The sequence below is a fragment of the Dipodomys merriami genome, unplaced genomic scaffold (assembly GCF_024711535.1).
Source record: "Dipodomys merriami isolate MVZ:Mamm:240054 unplaced genomic scaffold, mDipMer1.0.p SCAF_11, whole genome shotgun sequence".
Classification (NCBI taxonomy): domain Eukaryota; kingdom Metazoa; phylum Chordata; class Mammalia; order Rodentia; family Heteromyidae; genus Dipodomys; species Dipodomys merriami.
The window spans coordinates 2,615,892-2,643,768 of NW_027202382.1; the positions used below are offsets into that span (position 1 = coordinate 2,615,892).

A 27,877-nucleotide genomic window follows, 5' to 3' on the forward strand; every position below is an offset into this window, starting at 1 on the left:
TATTAACCCCTTATCACATATATGGTTAACCAGTACTTTTTCCCATTCTGTGGGTTATCTTCACTCTTGATTGTTTCTTTGCTGTGCAGAAACTTTTAAGCTTGAGATACCTTATTTTTTTTCTATTTTTGCATTTGTTGATTTTGATTTTGCTTATTGAGTCATATCTCAAAATTCATTGTCATGAAGTTTTCACAATTTTTTCTAGTACTATTATAACTTCAGTATCTACATTTAAGGTCCTACTTTTTTGTTTTTGTTTTTATATTTTTATTATTATAAAAATTGGGGATGGGAAGGTGGCTCAGTGGTAGAGTGCTTGCCTTGCCTTGCATGGGTTCGATTCCTCAGCACCACATAAGCAGAAAAAGCCACAAGTGGTGCTGTGGCTCAAGTGGTAGAGTACTAGCCTTGAATTAAAAACTCAGGGACAGCGCCCAGGCCCAGTTGAGGCCCCATGACTAGCAAAAAAAAAAAAATATTTCCCTTGATTCTACCATATTTCAGTTAATACATTTATATATAATTATATACCACCCAACATATATACTTAGGGGTTTTTAACTAAATCTAGCTTCCACATATAAGGTAAAACATGGATCTTTTGACTCTCTGGCCCTGACTTAACTTCACGTAACAAATGGTGCTGGCAAAACTGGATATCCACATGCAGAAAGCTGAAACTAGATCTTTATATATCACTCTGCACCAGTATCAATTCAAAATGGATTAAAGACCTCAATGTAAGACCAGAAATCATGAAACAACTACAGGAAAAAGAAAGGGAAATGTTAGGGCTCCTGGGCCCTAGTAGAAATTTTCTGATTAAAGATCCAGAAGCATAGCAAATCAAGAAAGACTTGATAAACAGGACTGCATCAAACTAAAATGTTATTGCATGGCAATGGACATAGCCAACAAGCTAAGAAGATAGCCTACACAATGGGAGATTTTTGTCAGCTACATTCAAGACAATGGCCTAATATCCAAAATATACAGAGAATTTAAAAAATTAAATCCCCCCCCAAAACAACAACCCAATGAATAAATGGGTAAATGAGCTAGAGAGATTCTTCTCAGAAGTAAAAATGGCCAATAGACGTGAACAAATATTCAACATCTCTGGCCATAAAAGAAATGCAAATCAAAACACTGCTGATATTCCACTTTACTCCAGTTAGAATAGCTATTATCAAAAATAAATAAATAAATAAATAAAATAGATGATGGTGAGTATGTCTTCAAAAAGGAACCCTAATACACTATTGGTGGGAATATACATTTGTTCAACCATTCTGGAAAGCACTGTGGAGGTTCCTCCAAAAATTAGCCATAGAACTACCCTATGATCCAGTAGTTCCACTCATGGGTATTACCCAAAAGAATTACAAAGCAGGATACAGTAAATCCACCAGCACAGCCATGTTTATTATAGCACTATTCAACATAACCAAGGTATGGAATCAGCCTAAACTCTCTCAATAGATGAATGGATCAAGAGAATGTGGTATATATGTACATACAAGGGGAATTTTACTCATCCATTAGAAAGAATGATATTGTACCATTTGTAAAGAATTGGAAAGGCTTGGAAAAATTATATTAAGTAAGCCAGACCCAGAGAGACAAAGAATCCATGTTTTCCCTACTTTTTTGTATAATGTGAGTTGATTTTTATGTGAAGTGTGACGTGCACATCTAATTTCATTCTTCTGCTATGTATGAAATTTTATTCCCAACATACCATTTATGCTTCTTTTTAAGGAAAAGACACTTTTTGAACACACAAGAGATTTTTTTCTCACAGTGAAGTAATTGTTATCTAATGCCACTGGTTCCAAAATGTCTTGATACCTCCTTTTCTGACCATCTTTAAAACTAGACTAAATTCTTGTCTTGCTTCCTAAACAAGCATTTCATCCAAAAATGTAAACTTGATACATTGGCTGTACATACATTTTTGGCAGTGCTAGGATGATGTGCTAGAATAGGTAAGCACTCTGGAATTCAGTATGTTCTGCTGCTTACTTGATGTGTGAGCATTAGTACATTACTTCACCTCCTCGAGCCTGTTTACTTGGATATAAAATGGTAAGATAACAGCCTCATTCAAGTTAGAGCCCTTGTGAGAGACTAAATGAGATAATGTGTACAAAAATACACAAAATCCGATTACTTCCTTCTGTCCATTTGAAAAGCCTTAACTTTCAGTCAGATTACTCACAGTGTTCTCTCTCCATAATAGCAGGCAGCTACTTCTCAAGGATGGTTGGAGAATGATCAATTTATAACTAGTGTGCCCAGGTTTAGTCAGTAGAATAAAGGGAAGCAAAAGCTGACTGATTGTGACACCTGCTAATATGTTAATTATTATGAGTGATCTGGCTGATGCTGGATGACTGGTTGGCTAAGGAATCTCTTTCTCCCTTACCATATCATGTCATTTTTATTCTGAAGCTCAATGACTTTTCATACAGAAGGGATCTTCATCAAGAATAGATCCATCCTAATAGGAGAACCCTAGGTCTCCTTGGCACAGGCTGAAATTTTCTTAAAAGAGACCGAGAAACAACAAATCAAAGAAAGGTTGGACAAATGGGATTGCATGAAATTGCAGAGCTTCTGCATGGCAAAGGACATAGCTAGCAAGATCAATAGAAAACCCACGGATTGGGAGAAGATACTAATTAGCCATACAACAGTCAAGGGTCTCATATCTAAAATATACCTAGAACTCAAAAAAATAATCCTCCAGCAAGAAATCCTCAAAGAAACAACTGCCCAATAAATAACTGGGCTAAAGACTTAAAGAGAAACTTCTTTAAAGAGGAAAGAAGGATGGCCAATAGACACATGAAGAAAAATGCTCAACCTCCCCAGTTATAAAAGAAATGCAAATAAAAACAACATTGAGATACCACCTCACCCCAGTTAGAATGGCTATAATCAAGAACTCTAATAACATCAGATGCTGGAGGGGATGTGGACAGAAGGGAACCATACTGCATTGTTGGTGAGAGTATAAACTTGTTTAACCACTTTGGAAAGTAGTATGGAGGTTCCTAAAAAGACTCCACATAGAGCTCCCCTATGACCCAGCAATCCCACTTTTGGGCATTTACCCAAATGTTTACAAACAAGACCATACTAAAGCTACCAGCACAGCTATGTTTATTGCAGGGTTATTTACCATAGTTAAGATATGGAACCAACCCAGATGCCCCTCAGTAGATGAATGGATCAAGAAAATGTGTTATATATACACAATGAAATTCTATGCCTCCATCAGAAAGAATGACATTGCCCCATTTGTTAGGAAATGGAAAGACTTGGAAAAAATTATATTAAGTGAAGTAAGTCAGGAGCAAAGAAACATAGGTCCCATGGTTTCCTTTATTTGCAATAACTAGTATATGTCTGAGACAAGCAGAAAAGGTCAGATAAGTTGATGTTAAGTGAAATGAACCCTAAGATAAGTACTCAAATGGTTTTCTTTCTTGCCATTATTTCTAACATATAACCCCTGTTTTAACTGTTTTTGATGTTGGTATAATTCATGGAGGGAAATGGAAAAAACATATTGTTTAAATAGGGATACAGGTGGACCCATTGCAACAATGAGATGTACAAGATGTATGTCGAAAACGAACTTTACAACTTTGGGGGGAAGGGGGTGGGTGGGGCCACGTGGCGGGGGGGGGGGGGGGAGATGGGAAGGGATAATAAGGGGAAACAAAGGAGAAGGCAACAATACTTGATAAGAAATGTACTCATTACCTTGCCCATGTAATTGTAACCCCTCTGTATAGTATTTTCACAATAAAAGAAATAGCAAACAAACATGTAAAACACATGAAAAAAAAAGAATAGATCCATCCTAAGGCATGCACTGGTGGCTCACGCCTGTAATCCTAGCTACTCAGGAGGCTGAGACCTGAGAATCACAGTTCAAAGCCAGCCCAGTGATTCAATGTACGTTAAATTTGTATAGTTAAATAATTTGTTTGGAAAGATTAGTGCCGTTTCAATTTTTTTGTCTAAGTAGCATTACAAAACTGCCAAATGTACATAAAGTCTACTTTTTTAATTCACAGGTAGGTAACATTATATGCTTTTGTGATATACCTGATGTTTTGAAATGTGTACATTGTGAAATAGATTTAAGTTGGTAATAAATGTGTTGCATCATATAATTATCATTTCAGTGTTGATAGCATCACAAAAGCATCCATTTGTTAGTATCCTAAGAGACTAGAATGTTCATGATTTATACCTGCATCTGTTAGAGTGTTAGACAATGATGAAGTCCTTATATTTGTTTCTGGACAGCCTTAAGCACAACCATGTACATAATAATTTAGCATCACAAAGTTATTTTTATTATGAAGGAAATGATGAGGAGGAGTCTAGAGAGAAATAACATAAACAAAATAATGAATTCACTTCATCCAGTAAACTCATAAAACTTCCATATGCACATAAGCTTTTTAAAGGAAATATTTGATACATAGAGTAGATGAGCCATTATTGCACATGATATCTGCCTCTCCTAGTTTACAATGTCATTTGGAAAATAAAACAGGGGATAGAGAAGTTTGAAACAATGATTTATGTAATTGAGCCCTAAAATTTAAAGACAGATAGTAAAAACTATAGATACTATGAGCTAATCTGATTAAGAAAATATTTTTGAGTGATTGTGGACAAGCCATGTGAATCCTAGTAGGATTGATATAATCAGTCATTTTTCTCCCCTGGAGGTTGAACTTCCTTGCCTACCTTTCATAAGGTCCACTGGTTTTACCCTGCCATTGAGCCTGTTCTAGTTAACCAGTGTCACAGGAGGGAAATCATTGTCTCAAGTGTCATGAAGAAAAATTTGACTTAAATCATAGGAAAGCAAAGTAGTCAATAGTGATTCATTTTTTTGTTTGTTTGTTTTGGGGTTTTTTTTTTTTGCCAGTCGTGGGGCCTGAACTCTTGGCCTAGGTGCTGTCCCTCAGTTCTTCAGCTCAAGGCTAGTGCTCTACTATTTGAGCCACAGTGCCACTTCCAGCTTTTTCTGCTTATGTGGTGCTGAGGAATCAAACCCAGGGCCTCATGCATGCAGGACAAGCACTCTACCATTGAGCCACCTTCTCAGCCCAGTGTTCATTTTCTTACTCAGCTTTTATACAGTAATTCCCTATATAAATAATCCCCATTTGTGCTGATAGATTCCAGATATCTGTATCCATAGATCTAGACCTGAGATCCTTAGAAAATATTGCATTTCTCAATAGGTTTTCCACATTGTTTCACCAATCACACAGCTAGTTTTCAGATATAGAGCTAGAAAGTTGTCCTCTTACTTTTCTTAGTACTGAGAGTTGTAGATTCCTGCACAGTACTATTTCCCTGGTTCTACTCTGACCTTTTGTTTACTGGCCCTCTTTCTATATCTGAGCACTAGACAAGTCTTTCTAGACTCTGGTTTGCTCTGTCTACAGAACTGTCTTTCTGGCCCATCTTTTCCAGTACACTTAGATCTGTTGTTCCAAGAGAGACAACTCTGATTTGTGGTTCTACTGCCCTGGGTTGTGGGCAACTTTAACCATAACAAAAGCCTCCTCATGCACTTTGAGCTAGGGATCTATGGAATGAAATGCAGGGTCTTCCAAACTGAGGCCAGATGACCTTAGAAGTACTAGAAATCTCTATAAGAAATCTACAGGTAGTTGATTGTAGTCAATTTTTATTACTTTTATTGAACAATTAGGATTATTTACTATCCCTAATCTTACTCATCATTTTCAACTGCTGAAATTATCAGGTATTTCCAAATGGGATGATTGAATCTGTCCCATGCCAGTATAAACCAGTCTGTTTTATAGCCCATTCCACTACACTTTCTTGTTTCTTTATTTCAGTACTTGATATGTAGATCAGATGGACTATTGCACAAATCTGCCTCTCCTACTTTACAATGTCATTTGAGAAATAAAACATGAGATACAGAAGTTTGACATAACAGTGCATGTAAATGAGCATGATAATTAAAAGGACAGATAGTAAAAGCTACAGATTATCTTTTTATCTTTCCATATATATTTTTATTGTAAAAAATACTGTACAGAGGGGTTACAATTACATGAGTAGTATAATGTGTACATTTCCTATTGAGCATTGTTACTCCTCCTTTGTTTTTCCCCTACCATCCATTCCTACCCCACCTCTCCAAATCCTCCCTCCCCCCCCAAAAATTGCAAAGTTCATTTTCAACATAGTGTCTTGAACATCTCATTGTTACAATGGGTCAACCTCTATCCTTATTTAAGCATTTTGTTATATACCTCCCCCCACCCAAATTATAAAAATGTATATAAAAGGTGCAGGACACCGGAATCAGATACAGTGAAAACGGGTTATACCATGGGGGAAGAACATACAAAAGAAACAAGAGAATCACATAGTGCATTATAAGTATGTTAAAAACAATAGCAAGAAAGAAAAAAACTACTTGTGTCCCGGTCTTGGGGTTCATTTCACTTAACATCATCTTATATGGTCATATGTACATAGCTTTTGACCTTTTTTGCGTGTCCTATACATGTACTAGTTATTGCAAATAAGGGAAACCATGGCACCTATGTTTCTTTAGGCCTGGCTTATTTCACTTAATATAATTTTTTCAAAGTTTTCCCATTTCCTAACAAGGCGATGTCATTCTTTCTGATGGAGACATAGAATTTCATTATATATATATATATATATATATATATACATATATATAAAATATATGTATATACATATATATATATCACATTTTCTTGATCTATTCATCTACTGAGGGGCATCTGGGTTGGTTCCATATCTTAGCTATGGTGAATAATACTGCAATAAACATGGTTGTGCTGGTAGCTTTGGTATAACCTTGTTTGTGACCATTTGGGCAAATGCCCAAAAGAGAGATTGCTGGATAAATAGGGGAGCTCTATGTGGAATCTTTTGAGGAACCTCCATACTGCTTTCCAAAGTGGTTGAACAAGTTTATACTCCAACCAACAATGAAGTAGGGTTCCCTTTTGGCCACATCCTCTCCAGCATAGTTTGTTACTAGATTTCTTTCTTTCTTTTTTTTTTTTTTTGTTTGGTTGTTCGTGGGGCTTGAACTCTGGGCTTGGGGCTGTCCCTGCACTCTTCAGCTCAAGGCGAGTGCTCTACCACTTGAGCCACAGTGCCACTTCTGGTTCTCTAGTGGTTTATTGGAGATAAACGTCTCACCGACTCTCCTGCCTGGCCTGGCTTTGAACCACAATCCTGAGATCTCAGCCTCCTGAGTAGCTAGGTCTTAGATTTCTTTCTTTTTATATTATTATTTTGTTGTTATTGTGAAAATACCGTGCAGAGAGGTTACGAGTACATGGGCAAGGTAATGAGTACATTTCTTTTTTTTTTTTATTGTGAAAATACTGTACAAAGGGGTTACAATTATATGGGCAAGCATTGTAGCCTCCTCCTTTGTTTCCCCTTCCCATCCTCCCCCTGGTCCCCCAATCCTCCTCTCTCCCCCCCTCCCCCACCCCCCCAGCACCACCCACTGGTGGTTCAACAGTGTATTGTTTAGCCTCCATGTGTTACAGGATTTCCTTTGGCAACTTTTGATGTTGAGTTCTTGTCTTCTGAGAGAATGCAGAGCGTAATTTCAGTGTTTCTGAATTTGGACAAATTTGCTTTGTGACTTAAAATGTGCCCAATTTGGAGAATGTTCTGTGTGCTGCTGAGAACGTGTATTCTGATGCTGCTAGGTGAAATATTCGGTAGATGTCTTTTATGTCTAGTTGATCTATGCAGTTGTTTAGGGTTGAGGTTTCTCTGTTGAGTTTTTCCTGGGTTGACCTATCCAGCAGGGATACTGATGTGTTAATTCACCAACAATTAATGTCTTTGGATCAATGTGAGATTTTAGGGAAAGTAGTGTTTCTTGGATAAATTTGGGTGCTCCATTATTTGGTGAATAGATATTTAGAATTGTAATATCCTCCTGAAGGACAGATCCCTAAATTATTATGTAATGACCTTCTTCATCTCGCTAATTTTAATTTGAAGTCTATTTTATCTGATAGTAGGACTGCAACTCCCACCTGTTCATAGGGGCCATTTGCTTAATAGATTTTATACAAGCCTTTCACTTACAGAATATGTTTGTTTTTGTTGGCAAGGTGTGTCTCTTGAAGGCAGCAGATAGAAGGATCTTGCTTTTTGATCCAAATAGTCTATGTTGCTTAATTGGACAGTTAAGTCCATTAATATTGAGAGTAAGGACTGAGAGGTGTTTGGTAGTTCCTGCCATGTTATCCACCTTCTTGGGGGCTATGCTAACTGGGTTTTTCCTATGCTTCTTGGATTCTGTTTGCGGGCTGTCTTTTGGCCTTTATTGTGCTCTTGTTGGTTTTCTAGGTGTATGACATCTTTAAGTACCTTTTGTAGGGATGGTTTGGTGGAGATCTATTGTTTCAATTTTTCTTTGCTGTGGAAGGTTTTTATTTGACCTTCAATTATGAAGGAGGGTTATGCTGGGTACAGTAGTCTTAGCTGATAGTTGTTTGTCTTTAGAGCATGGCATACATCATTCCAGGCTCTTCTTGCTTTAATTGTATCTGCTGAAAAATCTGAAGTTATTCTGATTGGTTTTCCTTTATAGGTAATTGATCTTTTCTCTTTGACAGCTTTAAGGATCCTTTCTTTGGTCTGAATTGATCCTGTGTGCATTACAATGTGATGGTGATTTGTCCTGTTCTGTTCTGGTCTATTTGGGGTTCTAAAGGCTTCTTGTATGTGAATAGGGCTATCTATTTGCATGTCTGGTAAGTTATCTGCTAGGATCCTGTTAAATAAATTTCCTAGACTGTTAGCTTCTGTCAATAGGTGCTGCTCTACACCTAGGTGCTCCTCTACACCCACAAATTAAGCTGTCTGATGTCTTCTAGATGTTGAATAGATCTAGCATATTTCTTGGATTTGTCTTGAATAGTTGTCTGTTCTTTCTCTATAATATCTGGGCTGTCTTCAGTCCCAGAGATTAACTCTTCTGCATGATCTAACCTACTGTCAAGACTTTCTACTTTGTTTTTTATTTCTTTTCTTTCTAATTGGTCAAATGTGATGACTTAAAATTCTTTGTTGGAGCTTTGTTTTAGATCTTGTATGGACTTCTTCCTTAATTTGGTTTTCAGTGTACATTCTCAAATCCTTTAGTTGATTGGTTATAGTTTCATTGGACTCCATTTTCTTCTGTTGGGCTTCATTCAGCATTCCCTTTGTGACCTCCCTAAATTCTTCCAGCTGTCTGTTTATGGATTCCATGAGTGCCTCAATTTATCTTTGTTTATTCTTATCCCCGCTCATGCAATTCCTCTTTTAACCTTAGAGTAGTCTCATGCTCCCAAAATCCCTCTATTAATCTTTGGTTAGCCTCATCACGCTCATGCATTTCCCTATCATGCTCACAGTGAGACCTTTGCAGGCTTTCAAAGTTTTCATTCATCATGTTTACCAGTAGGGTTTGTAGAGCATTTTGGGAACTCTCCTTGAGTTATTCATTGACTGCTCTGATGCCTGGTTATCATGAGCAGGAGTTAAAATACCTAGACTTGCCATATTTCTTGTGTTTCTGCTTATTCTGCCCATTTGGGTTTATAGCCAAACCAATTCTGAGCTAGAACACTGTTTTAAGGCAAGTATCAAGCAGAGCCCTGTAGTTGCACAGATTGTTTGATCCAGTCAAAATGGGTACAGTACAGTCTAGTTCAACAGATACAATCTAGTTCAACAACAAACAGCTAGGAAATCAACAGACTAAGAAAATCAAGTAAGGGGTCAGCAGACCAGAAATTAATAGGTTTGGGGAGAACTGTGAGGAGAAAATAAGATTGGAGGAAGTAGGGAGGCAAAGTGAGAGAGCAATTCAGAGAAAGGGCAGGGATAGCAAGAAAGGAGACGATAGATAAAGAAAAAGGAGGGATTAAAAAATTAAAAATTTAAAATGAAACACTTAAAAATTATATAATTTTAAAGAAATAATTCTACAACTAATGTAGTTAAGGCTGGGAGTTTGTAACTTGAGTAATAAATATCTGAATTAACTATGTACACAATGAAGGATAAGGTCTAATAATAGAAGACAGGTATATATCTGGGGGTGAACAGAACAGCTATTAAGTAATGCAAAAGAAAAAAAAACCCTAAAAGGGCCAAAAGGGAAAAGAGTATAAAGAGAATATTAAAAAAAACAAAAAAACAAAAAAGAAACAATAACCACAATGACAAAAAAAACTAAAATAAAAATGAGAAAAATAGACAGTTTAAACTAAAAGAAAAAAGTTCTTCAGGAAAAAAAAATTGGAGGGAGGACAGCAGGAGTGGTTCTTGGTTCTTCCCTGTGTCTGTAGGCAGTCTCTTGGTGGTGGAGTCTCTCGTTTGCTTGTGGTGTTTGGTTGTCCTGTGGCTTGGTTGGTTTCTTAAATCAGATTGTTTCAGCAGGCTGACGGAAGCTCTTTTTTTGATGTCCCCCTCCCAGGCTAGTTCAGTGGGAGGGTGATCTACTTTGAGAATCACAAAAGAGCAAGGTGGCTGTTTCCTCTAGCTTGGAGTTGCTGTGAGGGTTGCTAGGTTGTAGATTGGGCTGTGGCCTGTCCGAGATCAGTAGCTTTACCCTGATGGGCTAGCTCCTGAGACACTCAATCAGCCCAGTCTGGAGACAATCTCAGAATTTATGTGTACCAAGTTTCCAATTGCTCAAGGACTGGAGTTGCTTCCAGTGCAGCAGCTGGGTAGTCTAGTCTCTGGCTCCATTTACCCACTAAGGAGAGTCTGCCCCACCTTAGTTTAAGCTGCCTCTGCTTGGGAGTGGCAACTCTCCCCAGAGGTGAAGCTGAGCCCTGCCACAGGTCAAATCATGCTAGCTGCTCTGGCTGGGTCTGTGTCAGTATCAAAGATGGAGTTTTTCTCTGGTGGTGGGGGAGGTGCTACCTTCCCACTGCTGCTCAGTGAAAAGGAGTGAGGATGTCTTGTGGTACTCACACCTATCCCTCAGTTTCTGGGTCATCCCCATCCATGGTCTGTGACTGACTGTGGTTGGCTGAATGAAGATTTCCAATCCTATTGGTTCTTGTTTGTGGTAAGTAGAATCTGCTCTGGCGCCTTTGTCCGGGGCACTCCGTGTCGAAGATGATGGCAGCTGCTGCTACCGCATCTAACCAGGGTTGCTTGGATCTGTATCCTTAACTAAGCTACCTGAGTTTTTCCTCTCTGGCCAGACTCTGTACTATGATAACACACAGTCTCTCTAGCTTTAGATTTTCCACTGGAATACTAATACTGGTTTCTACAGAAGAGCTTGCTTAGCCCCCAGCTTCTCCTCCATCTTCCTTTCTTCACAGATTATCTTTTTGTCTGATAATGGACAGGTGAAGGTTGTTTGCTCCTATTCATGAAATTCATTAGTTGATTGAAATAATAAGTAACATCTTAAAGGAAAACTGACAGATATATATAAAAAGATGATAAAGATTCTAAGAATTTATCATAGCTAATAGTTTCTGATTCCAAAAGTACTTGAGAGGATCCTAATCAATATAATTTTTTGGGTCATTATGCATGCATGCATTCACTTATTTAGCATTGTTTGGTCACCAGCTGTGTGCCAAACTTTGGAATTGATGCCAAAGAAAGGATGAAGAGCAAAAAAAAAAATGGTAACTGCCTCCAAGGAGTTGACAGAATTTTGAGAAGGGCAATGAAAACAATTTTACCCACACTAACTTTTCCAAGACACATAGTGCTGTAAGGAGGATTTGATTGCTATTGCATGTGTTTGAAAATTCAGACAAAAGCATTTATAATGTTTTCATAGCAGTTTTTGAGGATATAGTATCACTATCAATAGCTAAAAGAGCCTCAAATAAGTATGTATCTGAGATATTTAAGAAGAGTATTTTTTTTTAAGTCATAACTCTCTGTTTTCCATCTGATTCTTTCTCTAAGCAGGCACATTGACTTAATTGCACCATGTCCTAGCATCCCAAGGTATGACAGCCCAATGTCCTGGAGGACTGTCACCAAGGCAGACCTCAGAGATGCATGCTAGTGGGTTGCCTATAGCTCACCTTTTGCTCACCTGTCCTCATCAGAACAATGGCTGAACTGTGGCCATGGTGAGGGAGACTCTGAATGCAAACATCCTGAGATGCCTATTTAGGACAGTATAAAGACATTTAGTTTGCCAACACCCAGAAGTTTGTACACTGCCCTTTTTCTCAATAGAGAAGAGAAAGATGATGCTGGGTGCCAGTGGCTCATAACCATAATCCTAGCTACTCAGGAGGCTGAGATCTGAGGATTAAGGTTCAAAGCCAGCCTGGGGCAGCAAAGTCCATGAGACACTTATCTACGATAAACCACTCAGAAAACTGCAAGTGGCGCTGTGGCTCAAGTGGTAGAGTGCTCACCTTGAGTTGAAGAGTTGAGGGTCAGTCCCCATGCCCAGAGTTCAAGCCCCATGACCGACAAAAAAAAAAGAGCAAAAAAGATGCTTGCACAGTCCTTTATGTGTTTAGTTTTTTTCCTATGCTTGCTTTGAATTTATAGAGAATCAGTTCTCAACGTAACCACACACACACACACACACACACACACACACACACATACACACCACTTCCCCTCCAGTTCATGACAGTGCAATCAGTTGCTCTGGAGAGGGATCAGTTTTAGTTTTCTTTTTACCCTCTTTCCCCCATTGCTGGGGATCAAACCCAAGCCTTTGTACATGCTACATAAGCACTCTACCACTGATTTCTACCTCCCTTCTTGTTTACTTTTAGTTTTAGAAGTCATTATATTGAATTGCAAGCACTGAAATGTTGTAATTAGAGGAAGAAGAGTTTGGTTCTGAACATTCTTTATTCTTATTAGCATAGGAGGTCAAAATTACATATACCAGATGTGTTCAGCTCCCTACACCAACAATCTAAGGTGTCACACTGAAGTTTTCTACATGCTCTTGAGAACTGGCACGTGGTATTTGAGGATTTAGGGTTTAGGGAGTCACAGAGCTAATAATAACAAGGACTGAGCCAGCTGGAATGCAGCAAACTACAGGTCAGGAACATGGCTACCTCGTTTATCTCCATGTGCACCAGTTAGCCCATCAAAGAAAGACATCAGAGTAGCCTTATCTTTCTTTTAGAAAATTAAGCATTTTTTCTACTTTAAAATGAGAATTAAGATGGTCTTAAGACAGGTACATGGATACAAATAACCGTAAGTGCATTTGTCATTACAACCCCATAGTGGTTGCCTGGTACTGTGAAGATAGCTTGAGAGACACATCAAAAGCTCCTCATCCATCATCCATTCCTTCTTTCTAGAGCATGAGCATGAGATGCTTCCACTGGTCATTTCTAAGAAGCTGAGAAAAAGATTTGCTTTAAGTAGATCCAAAGACAAAGCTGATATGATGCAGATACCCCAGAATAAGGCTTTGTAAGTGATGTCTCATCTTCCTCACTTTGGCCTTAAATAGCTATAATTTCTTCCCTCATATTCTCAGTTTTTAACATTCTAAAAACAGAATCTTGTCCTCATAGCAAAAAAAAAAAAGACCTTTGTTTAGTTCTTCTCATTTTTTTCTGGGAAGTGGAGTTAAAGTGAGATTCCTCCTCTAGTCATTTTCTAGTATGAAAAATCACACATCTCCAGAAGGGCTTTTGTGAGCTTCAGAATATATTTTCCCCAAAGATAATTATTATAGCTACATCCCTAAGCCAGCAATTAGGTATCCTTGTATCTGACACTTAGCACTGAGAAATACTAATCTGCAATAATGCTCCCCTTTTGTGAAAGACATATATTGCTTCAGCTGTTTTTGTTTTAAAGGAAGGAATTGTATCAGTGTTTATTCTAATTAAAAAAGGCCTAAGGGCTCCATGGATCAGAGCTCTAGTGCCATATCAGATAAAGTATAGATCCCCACCCCCACTTTTCCCCAGCTCTCCCAGACTTTTCAGAGAAAATTTTTATTTTCCTAGTTATACTCCAAAAACAGATCTATATTTGGGACTTACCAGTTGTTGTTATTTTCATCCTGTTTATTTAGTATACCCATTCCCCCTGTATTTTCTGTGTTTAGGATCCATTTTTTGAGATTAATAGTTGAGGAATGAGATTATCTTTAAAATAATCTAAGGCCAAAGCAATCAGTGTTCATTGGGAAGAGTTTAAAACAAAGACTGGGGGGGGGGGGGCCAGGGGTGTGACCCAAGTGGTAGAATTCAATCCCCAGTGGGTGGAGGGATTACTTCAGCTGAGAATTCAGTTGGACTCTGAAACTTTTCTAATTATTACTCTGTAGTTACAGTAAGAAGTGATCTTCTCAATTGTTTTTAAACTCTCTTTTACATAATAATTAGTCTAAACCTTACCCAGTAGTCTAAATATTAAGTAAGACATTGTGCCTTCATGAAATACTGAGATGCCTCATGAAATTAATTGTTCCATTAGATACTTTTTTCTACTCTTTCAGTTTGAGTATCTTTCTCAACCTGGTACTTTTCCAAACCATTGGAAAATTATTTTCTCATATTTCCCCTTTTAAAAAATAGGTGTTGTAATTTCCATAAACACCAGTTTTATTTGAAAGTAATTGCCTGTATAATACAAGTTGGCAACTTTTAAAGTTTGGTTCTTGGTCTTTCTGCATTGGAATTGCCTAGATGTCTGGTCCTGAGCCCAGGAATTCACATTTTAGTGAGCTTCCAAGTAGTAATTTTACACATTCAGATATATGAATTACAAAATTGAGCTCTCGTACATTTCTGAATGCAAAAGGCAAAGCTGTTTAATTCCTGCACAATTTTTCTTATTTTAATTAACCACTGACAATATCCTTCAATTTTAGCAATATATGGAATTTATAATTTTCATAGAAGAATTGTCTATCTCTGTGCATATAGACTCAGAAAAAAAAAGACCCACATAATGTTATCTTCTATGCCAGAGAGATTGGACATACAGGAAGATAAGGAATGAGCATGGTGGTTTGGGTAAGATAATGGTAGAATCATACTGAATATATCCATCTGTTCCATGACAGAAGAGCTGGGAAGGTAAGAATGGTGAGGGCAGCTGCAAGGACCATGACTGGTTCCTGGTACGATGAGAGATACTGCCATGGCCCTTGCTGATGCAGCCCCTCACACAGGCCAGACCCTTAGTAGCACCATGTAGAGACCCAGAAAATCCTACCCTGTCACCATAGTCCTGTAACGTTCCTGTTGTCTTTTACAGATCCATGACTCAGGGCCCGCAGACAGCACAGTCCAGTTCATCTTCTATCAGCCTATCATCCATCGATGGAGAGAGACAGATTTCTTTCCTTGCTCAGCAACCTGTGGAGGAGGTAATGGTGATTCCTTAGCATAGAAGCTGTGAGTTTCTTCAAGGAAAGCTAGGCTTTATGAGAATGAAATGACTTCAGCATGGAAGGAAGTGGGTGCTGTGATGGATCCCATCCCTTCTAAATGGAGCCAAATCCTGAGGCCTCCTGTAGGGCAGTGGAGATGCCCCAGAAAGTTTTTCTGTAGTCTCCTTAAGAGACTTTCCTTCATTTCATGAAAAGCCAGGAATAATAATATCATCATTTGGCGACAGCATTGTCCTGAGGCACTTCCATTCATTTAAGAATAAACTGCTATGGTTGAGGTGAAGTCATGAAGAGTGTTTGTCAGACTTAATTAGAGGAAATAGTTTTCTACCAGAAAAAAAATCACCCCATTGTAGACTAAAACTCAGATTTTTTCATCTATACTTCATTATTCATGCATGAATTTGCTTTAGAAATCAATTAAAAGGCATCTCTCTGAAAGAGTCACAAAATGAATTTCTGTCTTCATTCTTTCCATCTGTATTATGGGACAGCATTTTGTGTGTCTGGAAAAGGTTTCTAGTTCTAATTCTCTCCTCTTCATAATTATAATGGTTATATAATATTGCTTTGAGCTGTTTTAAAATTATTTATTTATTTATTTATAGCAGATCACTTACTTCATTTCAACTTTCATACTATTATAATGTGATAAATAATTTAATACCTAAGTATTTTTTCTCCATTTAAGCTATTTGCTTGGAATGAATATCTAGAAGTGAAGTTTCTAGACACAATTTTGTGGCTATTGATATATATATATATATATATATATATATATATAATATATTACCAAATTCTTTTCACAAAAGTAATAAGCGGTATATGACCATATTAGATTGATTGCTAACTTTTCAGCTTTCTTTTAAATTTTCTTAGTGTGCATAAAATTATCCATACATTCCCTTGAAAATTAGTGCATCAGGTAAGTTCTCATTCTTCATGGAATCTGGTTAATTGGATGACTTTATTTTTAATTTGTTTTTATTTTCTCTAAATAGGTGTACAGTGGGCTTTTATTTCTACATATCAGTTCATGAGTACAATTCCTCTTGATAACAGTAAATAGTTCATCTACACAAGTATCACTAAATTAATTTGACAAGAGATAAATGATAGTACTATAAAATTGGGACAAATAATGGTTCATGAATTTTTATAAAACAAATATGATGCAGTTCACCTTTCTAAGTTTATTTAAGAATAAACTTCCAATTTCTCTGATGGTTCATGGGGAAATATTACTTTGATATATCTATTAATCCTAGCACAGAAAATAGTTTCAACAAATTGTTATGACACCATAAAATTGCGGTCTACACACTGTAAGGCTTTAGGATGGATGGGTATGCTGTGATACAAGGTTATAAACATGTCATCAATTTTTACATCAATACATTTCTAGAAAACAAAAAAGAAAGAAATCTATGTTTGTAAATGTATCTCTTCTTGAGAATAGTAATTCTGCACACAATGGCACAGAGCTATTGTGCATTTACAATCTCAGTAACTTAAACAACAGTTCAATATATAATAAGGCAACTAGTGTTACATTAATGAACATCCAAGTCCTTTAAGCTTCATTTTCCTCAAATTTTAAAGTAGAACTAATCCTTGACTGGAGGCTTGGCTCAGTGGTAGAGCACCTGCCTAGCAAGCAAGCACAAGGCTTCAGTTAAACCCCATGGTTTTCACATGTTTTCAGTATCAAACCTTAAGTCAATGGAAATCTTACTAGCATAAAGGAAACCTGTTGTCAATTAAGGTGTAGGGATATGAAGACTAGCCTTCCTCTCACTTCATGAACAGTTTGAAAATTAATGAAATGATCTATAAGTTAACCTTCCATGTTTCTGGTTCCGGATTCAGCTGGTTGGTCATATTGCCTAATAGGGAGAATTATTACTCCAAGATATCTTGTGAAACCTCAGAACACATTCTCTGACTATTGTGGTTATTTGCATCATTTTGTTTCTGGATTTTGCTTCATACCTTTATAGATGAGCTTCAAAGCAATGAGTTTAGGTTGACAAATTATCATTTTGACAAAATCATAATCTCATATTTATAATTCATTTATTATTTGTGCTGTAATTTATTATTTCTACAATTATTTTTACTAATAATAAATTCTGTTCCTGAGTAGAAATTTCTATATAGACTGCTATAAAAATTTTTATCTCATTCTAAAAATAGCTGTTTTGGAATACAATAGATCTGAAAAGAAAAGCGGTACATTTACTTATCTAAAATATCATTTTGCTTCTTGATATTTTCAATAATTCAAAAAAGTAAATGGAACACATGTTCCTACCCATTGCTTTCATAACTTCCCATGCTTTTCATCTTTCCAGTAGACATTTAAAAGATCTTTTTTTAGATCTTTAATGAACAATTAATTCTTGTGGGTGGTCCAAGAACACAGTCTCAAGCCAGGAAATCTGGCTTAAAGCCTCCTTCTGATTTCCTAAAATCCTTTGCAAGTCCCTTAACAATTTAAATCTTGCTTCTTAATACATATTTAATGATAATAGTACTTACCTCCATGCCAGAGAGCACATATTTGGGGAACTGGTTAAGATTGTAGAATACAACTGTTTTAGTTCTTTATATATACTTGCTTTACACTCCAAGAGCCTAAGCCACAAACCTAAGTCACTCAAAATGGATAATAAGACAGTAAGAAGGTAGATTAAAAATAAAACACATTAAGTCTAAAATTAAGCATTACTCAGCAATTTCATAGAAAAGATTTCTGTAAACAATGGAAATTAGTAGACAGAAATATAGACTAAAGACTTAATATAAAGAGAAATGACTAAATATGCTGGGGAAAGCAAAAGCTGAACAGTAGAGGAAGGAAGGTTTTTGGTTATTAGAAGAATTTTTGATTATTGTTGTTACTCTTATTACTATTATTGAATTTGTATTAACTTTAAGTAGTTATACAGAGTAGTTGCCATTAATCAAAACAGTTTATAAATACAATGCATTTTGATCAATGTCACCCCTTTCAACATTCTCACTCATCTCCCTCTACCTAGCCTTTTTAAATTTTAATTTTAAACATCAACGTTTCCATGCCTTTCCATTTCTTTACAGATTGTACAGTATCATTCTTTCTGAAAATATAGTGTCTGTTCTTATCACAGTTATACTTGACTTCTGTAAAGAAACAAGATTCCTGCTATCTACTGTTAGGATCTTAATTGTTCCTTTATCCAGCTCAACCCATTCAGGTCAAATTTAGGCAAAGTTATGTTGCCTGGTAGTTGGCAGGACCTTACCCTGTGTTTATACTCCACCCACCCCATTGTCCAAAGGAGAAATGTTGGGGTGTATTGTACTTAATTAATTTACTTATTTGACAGTTTAATCCTCCTAGTACCAGTTGCTAAAAAAGCAATTGAACATCCTTCGATAAACTGGTTGGTTAAAAACAAAACAAAACAAAACAAAACACTGATGGCCTCTTTTGGATCTAGACTTCTGTGTTCTGTTTTTATATTATTCAAAAGCAACAGATTATTATAGTCTTGTAATCTCCCTCTGCCCTTATATATTTCAATCCCTATAACACAATTTCATTGCTAAAATGAGTAGATTACTTGAGAAAATACAGTATTTGAGTCCTGAAAAACTTAATGAGCCTTTCAACTATGTGTCTTTTTTTTTCCTGGAAGTGATGGGGGGGCATCAGGGCATTATTTCCATTAATGTGAGATGGCCAAAAAGAAGTATATTGCACTAGCATGGCTTTGAAACTTGCCTGGTGGGTTTGATATTTACAGGTTACCAGCTGACATCGGCTGAGTGTTATGATCTCCGGAGCAACCGTGTAGTTGCGGATCAGTACTGTCACTATTACCCAGAGAATATCAAGCCCAAACCCAAGCTTCAAGAGTGCAACTTGGATCCTTGTCCAGCCAGGTCAGTCACGTGTACTGCTTCATTTATTATAAATGTAAATCAAGGGGCTGGGAATGTGGCTTAGTGGTAGAATGCTTGCCTAGCATGCATGAAGCCCTGGGTTTGATCCCTTTGTACCACATAAACAGAAAAAGCTGGAAGTGATGCTGTGGCTTAAATGGTAGAGTACTAGTCTTGAGCAAAGAAGCTCAAAAATAGTGCCCAGGCCCTGAGTTCAAGCCCCAGGACTGGCAAAAACAAATGTAACTCATATTCCTAAGCTTAAGAAAAGTGAATTGTAATTGAAAATAAATCATGAGTACTGCTGTCCAGTGTCTATTCCTAATTATATGTGACTAGTATCCCTGGCCCTGGGTCTTCTGACTGTGTGATGGTATTTCAAAACTATGGATCTTGCTTTTGTAAAATGAAAGGTAAAGTCACTTTCATCCTTATAGCCATTGTCTCTTCTGATTTCTTTTCATTCTGATTTCTTGTTTCTTTTCTTTCAAGGTCCAGGCCAGTGAAGAACTTCATGTTCTTAACTAATGTGCTGGCACAATGTTCTTAGTATTCTTTCCATTTAGTCCCTGTCTCTGATCAGGGACATGGCAGACCATATTTCATGGTCATAGCTGATTTGTTCTAGCCTAATTAATCCATGCCAATTAATAACAGAGTCAGAGCCAGATTTACACAGTTCTATCTGTGAACAAAATTGGCCTTTGTGAAATAGAAAGCAGGACTTATATTTTAATACCCTTTTAATTAGGAGCTTTAAACGTTGAAACACAATACTTACACACATCATTGTTTGCTCTTTGGAAATCAAATCAAATTGGCTTTCCTATTATTTGCAGCACCAGAAATCAGCCTGATAAATGAAATATCTTAGATGATGGGTAATCATGGAAGTCCAAGTGAAGAATTGTTTCATGGATGTGATACTTGCCTTGGCACTTTTGCAATACTTGCTAGCACTTCTTTTTCCTAACAGCTTAACTTTTCAGACTGGATCTAAGAAAAATCTTCCCCTACAAAAGTAAGCAATAATCATGAAGACCAAAAGGCAAAGCATCTTTTTGTAAATTCCTTAAATTTCTGGAAAACACTTCATTGTTTGCTTTTTAAGCCAGAGCACCCTAGTTTTATGAAAACCAATCATAAGGATTCAAATACTATATGAGCTTATGGGGATGCAAATTATTCTGTGTTCGTATTATAAGCAATGCAGTTTTATTCTATCTTTCCCATATTTTTAAAGTCTACATTCTTCTGCTCCTTCAACCTTATCTTCATGAATTCTAAGTTCTATGTGGGATGTGAAATTGCTATTTTTAATTAATGTTAAGGTCCCATATGACCTTCCTTATGAAAGTGAATTCACTAAAGGAAGAGGAAATAATAGATGTCTTATAGCTCTAAATTCTAGTGGACGTGAAATTTAGCTTCATACTATGCCAGAATATTAGATATTAAAAGTTGAATATGAATTCAAAACTAAGTAAGGTGTTCAAATTTCTTGATTTATTTTAGAACTATTTAACTTTCAAAATAATCTTAGCCATGATAATAATTCAAATATGATAATAATTAGAATTATTAGGATATGATAATGTTAGAATTATTCTATTTGTAAACTTTTATCAATATCTGTAACAAGAAGACAAGGTGAAGCAAGCATATTTATACCAATTTTGATGGGCCAACTCAACCACAGGAAGACTTAGAAACTTTTATAAACATTCGCATGAAAATGTAAATGCGCATTTCTAGGTAAAATGAAGGAGTCATTCGCCATGATTCCATAAATCTTTTTCCCTACTGGGTAAAAAATACTTCATTGAACACAAATAGCTATAGAAGACGGATATGAACTAGAAGTACATTTTTTGGTAATCTAAAGAAAATGCTTATATTCAGAAAATTTTTACTCATTGTTTCTGGCCTCTGGTTTTTACCCATTCTTCTCTGTGGGAGTGGCATTTTTGGCTCATATGTTATTATCCAAAGCAAAAGACTCCGTGGAAAGAAGTCTGTCTGAGAAATTTATGCTTTTTCTATGTCCTGTGTTATTTTAAAACATCTAATACAGCACATGTATAAATGTTAGGACAGGTGGCTATTTTAAAAAAAAGAAGAAGAAAGAAAAGTGAGAAAAGGAAAAAGAAAAAAAGAAGTTGGAGGCAAATTTCAGAATGTAGCCTTTTATTGAAGAAGTAATTAGACAAAGCTGTAAAAATTAAGACTTACCAATAAGAGAGACTTAAGAGAAAGCTGCCTTAGGAAATGGAGACACAGTACTCTGAGGTAAAGGCAATTCAGGAATTACTTTGAAAATGAGCTCTTTTTTTTTAACCTGGTATAAGCAGTTTCTGAGTTTCAACAGAAAATGAGAAGAAAAGGTCTGAGGAGTGTAGACAGAAGAAACTCTAGGTCTCTTCTCATCAGACAGCAGAATCAGATCTTCTAATTACAGATTTAACAGTCTAGTAGCAGAATCAAGATTGACACAACACCAAACAACATTTCTGTTTCCCAAATTAGAAATTCTCAAAGGTGAAAATATACATACTTTTAGTACAAAGATATTTTTGAATTTGAAAAACCTGCTAGTGGGGCAAAATAGTGCATGCTGGTAATTGCTACCCTTGGTAGGTGGAAGCAGGAAGATTATGAGTTTGAAGCTAGCCTGGGCTACATAACAAGTCCTAAGCTAGCTATATAATGAAACCCTGTCTCCCAGAAACAACCATCAGAGTATTATATCCAGCCATCAGAGTATTTGTTTATTCTGGGTCTATTGTAATACACAGAAACAAAATCCCATTCAAAAAGCCATGTTTATTCCATTTCAAGGTAAAGAAGTATAATGAATAGCAAAAATGGCACCAAATATTTTGGCAACCTTAGTTTATTACTTTGTCCCTCAGGGCCTCCATTTTTCATCAATACAAGAGAGATGAAAAGATTGGTCATTGAATTACTGGCTTTCAAACTGTGCCCTTAGAACCTAATGTTCCATAAAGTTGTTTGACTAAATTTTATTTTACATATTTTAAAGCAAGAATTCATAAAAGATATAGTCAAACATGTCGGACAACCAGTCTTAACTAATTAAAGATAAGCTATATTGCAAAAAAGTGTACACTTTTTTGCAAAATAAATACTTTTAGCTCTTACCAACCTCTCCCATTTTTTGTCTAGTTGGAAAATTAAGTATCTTAAGATTATAGGAGGAAGTATTAAAATTGTTAACATTAGCAAATTTCTCTGATCATAGAATTTTCTCATTACAATAGATCTAAACAAGAAGCTGGACTAAAATGGTGGGTATGACCACCGTTAGCCATAATCCCTGCTACCTATTTTTTATTTTCTTACATTACCTTCATTATTATCATTATTTTGCTTTCCAATAATTAAAATCCATACATTTCATTGAATTATCTAACCCCATCTAAATCTCAACAGTGTCAAGTTTATATATTATAGTTTTATATGTCATGTATGAGCCTTTCGATGACTAAACCATTACTAAATCACTGTTTATTCTCATGCCTTTATCCTTCCAACTTCCATCTCATTGCTTGTAAACATAAGTCATTATTTCAGTTTGAGGAAATTCGCAAAATTTCTAAACTCATGCACAATGTTTGTGAATTGTCCTAATTCAATACAGTTCTTAGGGAGGCCTAGCTTACCAGTGGTGTGGAATTCTCAAGACTCCCACCCCAGGCAATCTGTCCTATTTTGATTTGCTCTTCTTTTTGTTGTTGTTGTTTCACTTTCTCTCATTTGCTTCCCTTTCTTAATAATAGTAACATCTCCTGATGGCAATGATTGTAAATTAACTCAATGGTAAGAGATTTTTGAACTTGAGGAGACCCTTCACATTGATCCTATTCTCTTTTCTAAGATATTGAATGTTCACTTAGAAATCTTGGTGAGTTCAAAGGTTAGAATGAGCTGGGCTCCAGAGGCTCAAGCCTAGAATCCTAGCTACTTATGAGTCTGATATTTGAAGATTGGGGTTCAAAGCCAGCCAAGGCAGAAAAGCCTCTGAGACTCATCTCTACAATTCACCATCCAAAAGCTAGAAGTGGAGCTTTAGCTCAAGTAGTGGAGGACTAGCCTTGAGCACAAATGCTCAGGGACAGCACCCAGGCCCTGAGTTCAAGCCCCAGAACCAGCACAAAATAAACAAAAAACTGAAAACAACAAAACTCACTAATAATCCCCACTACACCCAGATAAGCACTGTCACTGCTTTCGCCGTGTTTCTTTCCAGTCTTGTCCATAGCTCATGGAAGAGATGAGATCATACTCTATAAAGTTAATACCTGGAACTCAGAAATTTAGCGTTCTTTCTTTCTACTCTTCTCCAAGCAAGCCTGACCATCCATGACATGTAGTAACTTGAGGTTTTTTCTGGGGTAGGAATTTAAGATCATTGCCCTATAAAACCAATGATTGAGCCTCCCTGACTTCCCTATGCTTTCCACCCAGGAAGACTTTATTGTTCTCGGCTAGTGTCATTTATGAAGTCATTTTTACAAAGTGATAAAATACCTAGTTTCCTAGCCAAAAGTAGTGTCGAAAAGAGAGGCAATGCTAAAGCTAAGGGAAGTAAAACAAAAATGAGGTATAAAGATTTAGTGACTTTTAGCTAAAAATGAATACTGTTTTTCATTGGCATTAAGAGCTATGACATCACTATGTGACCATATGCTTGGTACATTCAGGTGGTCTTCCCAATTTGGGTAGTCTCAGAAATCCAGAGACACGCCCCTCCTCTGTGTCAGGGATCTACTGCAGTTTTACTTTTCTGCTTTATACTTTTACCACAAAAATTCCCCCCCCCCCATGTAACTATGACCTTTGGGATCCTTTCAAATATAAACTCTTATGCCTATGGTTACAAAAAGAGAAGCATTTTAGAAATATGGGCAGCAGCTTTTGTTGCTTACATGAAAAGGTCAAGTCCGTTATAAGGCCAGAAAGCCTCCAGGTGTATGCCTATGGTTCTGAAAAACTAAAACATAATAGTTTACTTCAGCTAATAAGCACCCTATGTTTTCAGAGCAGCGTCAGACATAAAACATGAAGCAGTTAGCCTTATAAGGATGTCTTAGTCTGAGACATGGGTGAGACTAAGGTTGCTGGGGGCAAGGGGATTGTGAAAGACACTGAGAGAAGATCAGAGATCCACCTTTGCACATTGGGTTGGCACAGACCTCTAGTTTTCCCTCCAAGGTAGTAATAAAAGGGCTTAAATTGGCAACCAGTGGACAAGTGCAAAAAGTTCTCACTCATCATACTATCACATTCACAATCATTAGTGAGCAAATCTGTTCCTAGCTTAAACTGCATCCAGATTCCCCCTTCCCTCAAGGAATTCTGAGCAATTGTCCTAAGCAAATGCCCAAACTTGTATGCCCCAAACAGCATCAAGTGATCAAGTAGATTTTTTTTAGTCCAACTCCATTTAGTTTGACAGTAAATTGCATAATTTATCCCTGGCCAGGGACCAAATTGTGAAGAACAAGTCTCAGAACTGAATCCTAGTATAAGTGTAAAGGAACACCCTGCATTGGAAGTGGTGGTAAGAGTAGTGAGTGGCATCTAAAATCCTGGGTTCTTGGGCTGACTTGGTAAACCACTAATCGGCAACACTAGAGGCTGGTAGTTAGAAATAGAAACTTTAGAATGAAATAGATGTGTTTGAGACCCTGGCTCTGCCACTTAACTAGTTGAGTAGCCTTTGGCAAATTACTTATTCTCAGTAAGCCTTAGTTGCTTTTTTTATCCTCTGAAGTGAGGATAATAACACTACTTACCTCATAAAGTTGTCATGAGAAGTAAGTGGTGTAATACATTTAAAGAGCTTAGTGGAGTGCCTGACACATGATAAGCACTCAATAAATGTTCGTTACTGCCTCTGTTATGACTAAGATGATGGTTATGATAATTATGTTGATGGTACCTCAGAGAAACTCTTAAGCACTCCAGAAATCAGCTTTTTCTCCTTGAAAGGAAACAATGGAACTTGAAATTTCTGAGTCTGGAAGGGAGCTTCTCTATAGATTGTTGTCATATAAGGAAATGTAATTCCTAGGAAAATTGCGTCTTAAAAGTAAATCACGCTTGTCTGACTTTTTAAAGAGAAATAATCATAAGAAATTAAGATGGTAGTTCTTGAAGTCTCCATTTACCACTGCCTAAATCCCAATTAACCAGCTGGGATACTTTGCTGTTCAGCTCACATGGGATTTATGCCATGTGTGTCTGCAAAAGGGAAGACTTCATGTAAGGACCAGAGAAGGGTTTACTTGTTTAGCAGTTATGAAGTGATGAAAGGTTTTCTTAATCATAGAGCTCATGTAAGCTCTAGTTTTATTACAGTGGTTAAGTGATACAGAAAAGTAACAACTTCTGATCAATCTTGTTTAAATATACTATTTTGACAAGTTGATGTATAAGCAAGTAAAATAGCATTATAAAATCTGATTCCACTTAAGTGCATTATTTATAATGAGATAGTGAAGCATGATCCAGGTGTATTTTATTTGCCCGAGCTTTCAGCCATATCACATATTATCTGACAATCATGTAATCAACTCTAAGTCACTTATCAGGACAACTCAAGTCTTTATCAAGCTAATTCATCACTAATAATAAGATCAGGCCTTATCAATATAACATAAGACTTTTAAAATAATAATTTGTGGAATTCGTTCAATTCATTTATGAGTTAATAGAATAGGTAGCATCATCATCCTTGACTATGAGTTCATAGCTAAGTGACTTTACTTGCTAAGTCATTTCTTTACTTAACCTTTCTAGAACTGAGTTTTACCATCTGCCAAACAAATATAAGAATGCTCCTGTCAGAGAGTACGTGGGGGAAATCAGTGAAAGAATACCTGTAAAGCTCTTGGCAAGATGCTAAACATTCAACAAAGTTCAATTGCCACTATTAAATTGAGATCCAAACTGGTAAAATGACTTGTCCAATATATCACATGTATTTGAAGTTTATAAAATGATTTCACATACATCACTTAATTTTTGTTTTACAATCTCAAAGAAGTTAGCATGAACAATATTGTCATCGACATCTTATAAATGAAAACACTGAAGATCAAAGAGGTTAAATAATCTCTTGTTGGGGTGAGTAAAAGAGCTTCTATTGTAAGAGTATCTCCTACACTACAAAAACACAGGGGTGAAGCACACAAGCTATCATGTTTCCCAGTGACCCTTACTCTGTGTGTTGTCCTGAGCAACCTGTGAAGTCTGCTTCAAATGCATCACAGACCCCTATAACCAGCATATAAAGTGTTTGTATTTGAATAAACCACATATCCAGGTTAAGTAGCCCTCTTTCATATGTATGCATAAAAGCTGATGATATTTAGTAAGAAAACCATGTTCTAATCACTCAATATAAGAAAGGTTTAAAAAATATTTTAAAAGTCAATGTTAGGGAGCCTCATTGTGTTTCAAGCAGTTGAGACATGTTAACATAGCGTTTTTTAAGACAACTGCCTTAGTTCCATGGTTTTCAAACTATGGGCCAAAGAGTTCTGAGCTCTAGGGTATGCTAGAGTGCTATTCCACTGAAATTGTCTAGAGAAAATGGAGCTCATTGTCTGGGCTTGGAACCCTCTTCCACCCATAATTTCATTCTTTTTTAAATTTAGTACCTATCCTGTGCTTTGAAGCATGAGTCAGTCCTATCTAAAGTGAGTTGATATCTGAAAGACATTCAAGATGGAAGAGGAGGAGAGTTTTAGAACGCTTCATAGTAACTTTAGGGAGAAACTCAATGGAAAGACAAAAGAGTTAAACCAAGCCAGGTAGCAGCATATTTGTTATTACCTGGTCCTCTCTCTGCCTTATGTCAGTCAATCACTCTGGCTCATTGCCAAAACATTCTCCAAACTGTCCTCTCTCAAAGATGGCAGAGCTAGCAAAAATGCAAGGACTGGGCTGAATATGTATGTTGTAAATGACAGTTGGGGAGTTTTTCTGTTTGAGAGTTTCTCTGCCTCCTTTTCTAATGACTTTTAAACATTTTGCTTTTTATTGATTCATTTGTTTTAACTCAATAGTTGTATTGCTTACCTACGTGTCCACACAAATGACATGATGTCATTCTGGAAACATTAACTAATCACCCACATGCAGGGCACTGCCCTGAGAGATACAATAATCATTTTGGATTCTGTCCCATGTTGTTAAATTAATGAAAAAAACTTGTGAATAGTTTGAAGTTAGTATATCATTAAAAGTGATGAGAAGACTTAGTGTTAAGAGTGTTTGGGAGAAAAAGCAAGACATTTTCTGGCTAGACCTTAAGAGAGAAAATAAAATAAGACTTTAGCAAATGTAGTATTTGACTAAGGAATTTCATTGGGGATTACAAAACCATTTTACAACTTTTGAGTTGGGAAACATAATTTGGTTACTATTAGAGCAATGAGTAGGCTGGATGGGAAAAGT

At 36.6% G+C, this 27,877-nt stretch overlaps 1 protein-coding gene across 2 annotated transcripts in view; it reads left to right on the forward strand.

Annotated features, from left to right (window-relative positions):
- Positions 1-27,877, forward strand: part of Adamtsl1 (ADAMTS like 1) — a 393,459-nt gene that overhangs the window by 169,957 nt on the left and 195,625 nt on the right. For both annotated transcript variants that reach the window (XM_070007848.1, XM_070007857.1), the window contains exons 8-9: positions 15,325-15,436; positions 19,252-19,390. In XM_070007848.1, coding sequence (XP_069863949.1) covers positions 15,325-15,436; positions 19,252-19,390 — 251 coding nt within the window. The remainder of the gene's footprint in view (positions 1-15,324; positions 15,437-19,251; positions 19,391-27,877) is intronic.